This window comes from Sinocyclocheilus anshuiensis, unplaced genomic scaffold (assembly GCF_001515605.1).
Source record: "Sinocyclocheilus anshuiensis isolate Anshui unplaced genomic scaffold, SAMN03320099.WGS_v1.1 scaffold997, whole genome shotgun sequence".
Classification (NCBI taxonomy): domain Eukaryota; kingdom Metazoa; phylum Chordata; class Actinopteri; order Cypriniformes; family Cyprinidae; genus Sinocyclocheilus; species Sinocyclocheilus anshuiensis.
In genome coordinates this window covers 2,119,180-2,127,371 of record NW_015555715.1, presented here as the reverse complement: position 1 = coordinate 2,127,371, position 8,192 = coordinate 2,119,180, and the positions used below count along the sequence as shown (strand labels likewise).

Here is an 8,192-nt window from a genome sequence, read left to right as displayed (position 1 = left end):
TGACCCTGGCCCTTACGGAAAAGAGACAGTGTTTCCAGCAATGACGCGCTTGCAGAGACTACACTGGTTATAGTAAATACTCAAGCCTTGATTCTTTTTCCACAGAGGCAGAGCTGCTTACACACATAGACAGACCACTGTCTGTACACACTTAGCACCTCTGAATGCTTGAGGATCTTGTATGTGTGTGTGATGTCAGAGGTCATAAAGGAAACGGAGAGGATGCGTGAGTCAGGGTGTGTCTTATGCAGAAAGAAGGACAGTCAGCAACAAAGATGGTGGGGCTTCAAGGGGCGTGGAAGGTCTTTCATTATAAAATGGATCCTAAAAAAGCAAAGATATTACAGGGAAGACAGCTGTCTTGGACTGGACTTTGGAAATTTACTGCAAACATCAAGAACAGGATTTTACAAAGTCTCACCAATCACTTATTAGAAGTGTCAAGCTAAATCCATCAATGGCCAGCCATAATGGTAAGAAAATCTCTTTAATATATTTGTTTTTCATAAATATTGCTCAAAGTAAGAACTGAGTATATCAATATGATTAATAACACAGTATGCTATATAGCATCTGTATGCTGTTTAGCATATACACATGCTTTTGTTTACTACTGAATTACTGTAAAGACTGTACTGTTGAAGAACTGTTTAAGTGAACACAAATATATTATGTAAAGCAGTCTGGTGGTCAAGAGTTTTTCCAAGAGGGCTGGCAAGATACTTTTCCATTAGTGCAGGAAACTGCAGGTTTCATAAAAAAAAAAATAAAAAAAAACATTTGCACCAAACTACTTATTTCACTAATGTGGTCTTTCTACCATGGATCAAAATATATTACGCCTTTCCATTAAATCATAATCTTACTCAAACAGCAGTAGTATAAGATGCTAAAGGTCCTAGTGAAATATTTCTGGTGACAGTACTTCTGATGGTTTTGTTTCATGTTGGGCAGTTGGGATAGAAACGCTCTGGGTTGTTAAAATAAATATGGAAGTGGACCGCTGACTTGTTGGTGGACTGTGTTATTTTATTTGGTCCCATATCTGACCTCTTTGTGAGGTCTGAGCTTTATAGGCCCAGCTTGGAAAGCGATGAAGAAATTGGCATGACAGTAACATTAAAAGCAAATGTAGCATCAAGCAGCAATGAGCAGAATCCAAGCTGAGAAGACAGAAATGTGTTACCATACACTTTAGACGTGTTATTGTCATCAATAATTGTTTTAATGCTTTGTGCGAAGAACAGAGTTTTAATACTTTCACAACATATTCAACAAATTCAGTTTGCTTTGCAAGTTACACCCTTGCAACCTCAAACTGAAACTTTACACATCATCAGCAGTTTATTATATGCTCTTCCTTCTCAATAACTGTTGTTTCGCACCATCTCATCACTCTCAGAAGAAAGGTACAAAAGTTGTCATTGAGGCGGTACCTTTTCAGATTATTTACGGCTAAAGGGTGCATATTAGTACCTCAAAGGTATATCTTAGTACCTATTCAAAAGGTACTGCCCTAGAGACAACTTTTGTACCTTTATTTCTGAGAGTGACAGGCTAAACATTAATAATACGGTTTGAGAATGTCCCAAGGAACATTGCGATTTTCAGTGAAAGCAAGAACATCTGACCTTTTGCTTTTTGTTTACATTTAAATATTGACTAGAAGATCCTAAATCCTAAATATTTCTTATTCATTTGTATGTTTTGTCATAACTTTTCTTTGTTTTAAGACTGGAATACACAACACAACTTTTAAAATCTAAAACAAAAAAAGTGTTTTAAAACACTAGGCATTAGATACTTGCCAACTTTGTAAATGGTTACAGAATAAAACATGGATATCATACAATAAACTAAACTGAGGGTCACACACTACCAGACTTTCAAATTGATCCAAACACAACAATCACACACAGAAACATAGATCTCCTCGCTATGTAACGCATTTTTTATATTCTCTGACCAAATGGAATCATTGTCTGCATCATTCACTATGCAATTTTCTGTGAAATCCCTCAACTCCGATTGCCCAAAATCTGCAGACTGGCTCAAAATTTTGGCAGCTAACATTGCAAAAATGTTAACACTCCACACTGCAAATTAGGGCACAAGTCGTGTAGTGTATTCCAGCTTTTAAGGTGGTCTCAGACTTTTGGACCCCACTGTTTAAAGATAATATAAGCAAATATAATTTTAAACACCAAAAAGACAAAATAGTGGAAAATCTTTTCATTTTAATCATTTACTTTTAATGTTACTGTCATACCACTTTCTTCATTGCTTTCTAAGCTGAGGCTATAAAGCCCAGACCTCACAAGAAATCCAATACCGGACCAGATAAAATCACCAACGAGTCAGTGGCCTGCTTCCATATTTACAGTATTTAAACAATGCATTTTGTCATGAAACACACGTTTTGAGTCAGTATCTCAAAAAGTATCTTAAGTCAGTATCTCAAACTCGTCAGCAAGACTGGAAAACAAGCTTTTTGGCAACCACATCATTAATCCATTCCATGATTAACATCAATTTAGCCACCCAAATAACCAGCATGCAACATTCAAAGCATTTAAAGACATGTTATAGGTCAAGGGAACTAAGTCTCACTAAACTAAATGGATATTCAAATTATATTTGCTTGTATTGTTTAAACTGTTTATTAATTTCTTTGGTGCCCAGCCCTACTGAGTGGTATAGATTTGCAGTGTTATGAGAATAACCATACTCACCGCACTGAGGAGATGGATGTGGAGCGTCTGGTGGTGCGCAGAGGTCAGCCATTCTCTGTAGTACTGCAGTGTACTGAGCAGATCCCACAGCTCCAAGACCACCAGCTCAACCTCATACTACACCTGGGTGAGTAAACTTGATAGAGAGAGTAAAGGTAATGATACACGGGGGAACTTTTTCTTACCAATGTTGCTAGGCAATGTTGCCATCAACGGGCATCCAGGTGAGACACAGGGCCCACGGCCAATCTAAAGTATTAAATTTGTTGCCCATTCTCAATGGGAAAGTGCCCAAGCAACATTGCTCAAAAAAGTTTCCGCATGTATCATCACCTTAACAGTGAGGAAGATAAAAAAGGTGGCCTGTAGGTTTTGGACTGGGGCTTAAAACTGCAGTAATCTTAAATTGGAGTATAAGAGAAGTTACAAGATTAGATCAGTTTAGTGGTCAAGCCAAAAAAAAAAAAAACCTCAATCACAAAAATACTAAAATGCACATAACAACAGCATATGATTTGTGTGCACATGTTTGTGTGTTATAGGTAAGAATAATGAGGTGGTCTTGAAGGTGTCAGACTCGCAAGATAATGGGAAATGGTGGTTTAATCAGCGTAATGCTCAGGGTGAGGTGATGCTGACTCTCCACAGCCCTGCTGATGCTCTTGTGGGTCTGTACAGCATGACTGTGGTTCTACTCTCAGCTGATGGGCAGATCCTGGAGCAAACCAAGCCTCAGACCTTCTACCTGCTTTTCAATCCCTGGTGCAAAGGTGAGTATTTGGGATCATTAACCTGAAAAAATGTAAATTCCTCATGACTTTGTTTCTTCTGTGCAAAAGTTTTTGTTTTATTTTTCACACTATATAACCTGAGAAAACTAAAAGTTGAACTGAAGACATTTGCTATAGTTTTATGGTGCTTATTTGTTCTTTTGGAGCTTATGCTTTTGGGTTCCATGGAAGATAAAATGTCATTGTAGGAACAACATGAGGGCTACTCACACTAAAAATTAATACTTGAATGATAACTATAACCATCAATTTGTAATAATTGTTCTAATTCTACGAAAATAGGGAAGTTCACAACAAAAATAACACTGAGGAATGATATCATTGGAATCACTTTCAGAATGATTTTTCTTCCAGTTGATGAATGATAAAACATTGACAGACCATCATAATCCACCCAACATTAAAGATTGCACATTTAAAGCAGCAGATGACTTCAGCACACACTTATAATAAACAGAACATTATCGTCCATTGATGTGGATGCTAAGCTAATTATTGTTATTGTTAAGGGTATTTAAGGTCAGTTCACACCAAGAACAATTACTATAATGATAACTATATTAACATCCATACCAGCGGACACTAACATTCTGTTTTTTTATAAGTACACCCTGCAGTTAAGGCATAACATAATATTATGCCTTATAGATTACTATAATACTATTTTATACTACTATACTATAATAGATTTTCTTTCCTGTAGATGACTCTGTGTACCTTCCAAGTGAGGAACTGCTGCAGGAGTACATTTTAAATGAAAATGGGATCTTGTACCAGGGCTCATGGGATGATATCACCACTGTGCTTTGGAACTTTGGACAGGTAACCTGCAAATGCATTCCCAGGTTCTCAAGATCCAAATTTATACAGCCCCCATCTGTTTAGACAGTCTTGTGGCCAGTGCCCTTTCTGAGAAAGTATAACAGCCTGAGATGACTGACACACAGTCAGGATTTATGGGTGATGTTGCATGGTGGTGGAATTCAGATGAGGCAGAGTGTGAATTGTGACAGATCAGTGGCAGGAGAACCGCAGAGGGCTTGTCTGCTGGGTAATCACTCTCTATAGATGTCAGACATTTCAGCAACAATGTCTGTCTCGCAAACAAGCGACTGTCCCATTTCAGTCAGAGAGATATTGGAAGTTTGGGGGAGAAATTTGATTCTCCAGGTTAAGCGGGGGAACTGAAAGTGCTAAGCTTTCTTTGTAAAATACAAGTTAGGCCCTAAGGACAGAACTCACAAATAAAAATGGTTTAGTCTATGGTTTAGACATACAACTTTTTCCATTTTAAGTTCTCTTCTGTAGACACACTTTATTGTGTATATTTAACTGTATCTAATTGTGAATACTCCATATTCTTTGGATTCTATTTTTCAAACAGTTTGAAAAAGATGTGGTGGATATTTGCTTTGAAGTGCTGGACAATTCACCCACAGCCCTGAAAAATTCAGAGATGGAAATAGCTAACAGAGGAAGCCCTGTTTATGTTAGCAGGACTATTACTGCCATGGTAAGGCATCTGTCAACATGGTCATTCGCTGTCTCCACCCCTGTTATAATCATATTTGCTCAAGCATAAATGACTTTTTCACTGAAGTAATCTGTAAGAAGTATTTTATACATATATACATTCTGTGTATATATACGTTCTACATACAGAATAATCTGCATTAACAGGTGAATGCTAATGATGATCGGGGGGTGGTATCTGGGCGCTGGGATGGGAAGTACAGTGATGGGGTAGTGCCCACACGGTGGACTGGCAGTGTGCCCATCCTGAGGCGCTGGAGTGAGGATGGAGGACAGAAAGTGCGCTATGGCCAGTGCTGGGTGTTCACAGGAGTGGCCTGCACAGGTAAGAAAGCAAAAGATTTAGAAAATATTCTAGGTCCTAAGTCTTTCTAAATTCAGAAATGCTTACTACTGTTATTATTTCTGTTTGTGTTTCATGTGTTCTGTAACATGACCTTTCCACAGTCCTCCGCTGTCTTGGCATTCCGACGAGATGTATCACAAATTACTCATCTGCCCATGACACTGATGCAAACATTTCTGTGGATTACCTTTTCAATGATCAACTTGAAAGTGTGTCTGAAGGCAGGAAGGACTCCATCTGGTGAGTTTTTTTATTTAGCCCTAAACCCTTTCTATATGACACCAGTTGTTTCATTTCACTTGAAGAGCAACTCTGAGCAATAACATTTTCCTCTGTTGTCCCTGACCTGTGAGTCTCACCCTCTATTTTCAGGAACTACCACTGTTGGGTTGAATCCTGGATGAAACGCGATGACCTCCCAGAAGGTTACGATGGATGGCAGGTGCTAGATCCAACTCCTCAAGAAAGGAGTGATGGTAAAGCTTTACTCTTTCAAGTATAAAAAACAAGAATATCCAGAGAACTACTTCCTCTTATCTCCTATTACATAAAACTGGAATATTAGCTAGCTTGTACATACCTACATCCTCTTCTCCCATGTTCTTACAGGAATCTTCTGCTGTGGGCCTTGTCCAGTCCGTGCGGTCAAGGAGGGAGAGGTGGGGTTCAAGTACGACACCCCATTTGTGTTTTCTGAGGTGAATGCTGATCTGATCGTCTGGATTGTTCATCCAGATGGGGAACGAATTCAGGTGTCCCAAAACAGTAAAGTTATAGGGCGGAACATAAGCACTAAGAGTGTGTATGGAGACTTCAGAGAGGACATTACTGCTAACTACAAATATCCTGAAGGTAAAAACAAGCGACCTGTCGAATGTATTCATTTGTTTTCAATTTATTATAATTAACTCATTTTGACCTTTGACATTCTGTTGTAATATTAAGTTCATTGTCTCCTACGTATTGTACCTGAAACCTTGTACACGTTACTTGTACTTGTTACGTTTGTTTGAGTAAGTGAGCATATTTAATGATTAAAAATTGTAGTGTAGGTGAAATATTGAAAAATGTAACATTTATTATTACATATATATTTTTTATTGATATTATAAATTTTTATTATAATAATTGTTTAGAAAATAAGTGTAAATCATGTTAAGAAATATAGTATGATTCATTTTGATTTTGTGTTTTTAATTTCAATTTATATTTGTCCATGCCAACTGATTCTGAAATTGTGACATTTCGATATTAATCACATTCAAATGCTTTGTCCCACCACAGGATCAATGAAGGAGCGAGAGGTTTATAAAAAGGCAGGAAGACAAGTGGGCCAAAAGAACAAAGGCCCAGGGCAGCTTGAGCTTTTCATCAAGCATGCCCCAGCTATCCATGGGACAGACTTTGACGTGATCATAGAGGTGTATAATGCTGGTAGGGAGGACACAGATGCACAGCTCACAGTCACATCGAACGCAATAACCTACAATAGTATCCACCGCGCAGAGTGCCAGAGAAAGACAACCTCTCTCACAGTGCCAGCTCACAAAGGTAAGACTAGGAAACTTGGATAGTATCCTGAATTATTTTGCGCACAGTGGCATCTGCAAACAAATTTAACCTCTCCTTTAAGGACAATAAATTCAAAAATATCTTTGCATCACTTTATAGCTCATAAAGAAGTATTGCGACTTCAGTATGGCCATTATGGGGCATGTGTGTCTGAACATCACATGATAAGGGTCACAGCCCTCCTCCAACCCACTGATCAAGACAACATCATCCTACAAGAAATCAACATCCCCTTGAAAATGCCAGTGCTTCATATCAAGGTGATGAACTGTTCCATTAATACTAGCACTGTGTCAATGGCTTTAGCCCTTTTACCAATGACCGATATTTGTTCTAAATTTCAGATTATTGGGAAAGCGATTGTATCACATAAACTGACCGCACACATCTCCTTCAACAATTCCTTACCTGTTAGTCTTCAAGGAGGCGTGTTTACCGTGGAGGGAGCAGGACTGACAGAGGCCAAAGAAATAAAAACACAGTATGTACTAGTTTTAGAAATCATGCAGAGTATGTACTCGACATGAAATGAATTGTTCACCCCAAAATAAACATTTAAAAATTAATTCACTCTCAGGCCATACAAAATGTAGATGGGTTTGTTTTTTCATTGGAACCGATTTGAGAAATATAGAACTGCATCACTTGTTCACCAATGGATCCTCTGCAGTGAACGGGTGCCGTCAGAATGAGAGTCCAAACAGCTGATGAAAACATCACAATAATCCACAAATAATCAACACAACTCCAATTCATCAGTTGACATCTTGTGAAGTGAAGTTGTGCTTGTTTATAAGAAACAAATTAATCATCAAGGCGTTTTAACTTTAAACCAACAATTCTTGCCAAAATACCAGCCCATAATCCATAATAACACTTCCTCCAGTGAAAAAGTTCATCCCCTTATTGTCTTCTCACTTCAAAATCCACCGCATACATGTTTAACTGTTTTAGACTGATTTGCAACAGTTTGAAGTTAAAAATGTCTTAAAGGAACACGCCACTATTTTTGAAAATAGGCTCATTTTCCAGCAGTTGAGTTTTACCGTTTTCGAATCCATTCAGCAGATCTCCGGGTCTGGCGGTAGCACTTTTAGCTGTAGCTTAGCATAGATCATTGAATCTGATTAGACCGTTAGCATCTCGCTCAAAAATGACCAAAGAGTTTCAATATTTTTCCTATTTAAAACTTGACTCTTCTGTAGTTACATCGTGTAC

The 8,192-nt window shown here is 38.1% G+C and overlaps 1 protein-coding gene across 1 annotated transcript in view; it reads left to right on the top strand.

The window, feature by feature from the left end:
- Positions 1-457: 457 nt before the first annotated feature.
- The window catches only part of LOC107672212 (protein-glutamine gamma-glutamyltransferase 2-like), an 11,639-nt gene continuing 3,904 nt past the window's right edge, over positions 458-8,192 (top strand). Inside the window, exons 1-12 of the mRNA XM_016465304.1 lie at positions 458-473; positions 2,683-2,859; positions 3,275-3,502; positions 4,227-4,345; positions 4,908-5,036; positions 5,204-5,381; positions 5,504-5,642; positions 5,775-5,878; positions 6,012-6,254; positions 6,687-6,953; positions 7,074-7,234; positions 7,319-7,455. Of these exons, the coding sequence (XP_016320790.1) occupies positions 458-473; positions 2,683-2,859; positions 3,275-3,502; positions 4,227-4,345; positions 4,908-5,036; positions 5,204-5,381; positions 5,504-5,642; positions 5,775-5,878; positions 6,012-6,254; positions 6,687-6,953; positions 7,074-7,234; positions 7,319-7,455 (1,898 nt within the window). The remainder of the gene's footprint in view (positions 474-2,682; positions 2,860-3,274; positions 3,503-4,226; positions 4,346-4,907; positions 5,037-5,203; positions 5,382-5,503; positions 5,643-5,774; positions 5,879-6,011; positions 6,255-6,686; positions 6,954-7,073; positions 7,235-7,318; positions 7,456-8,192) is intronic.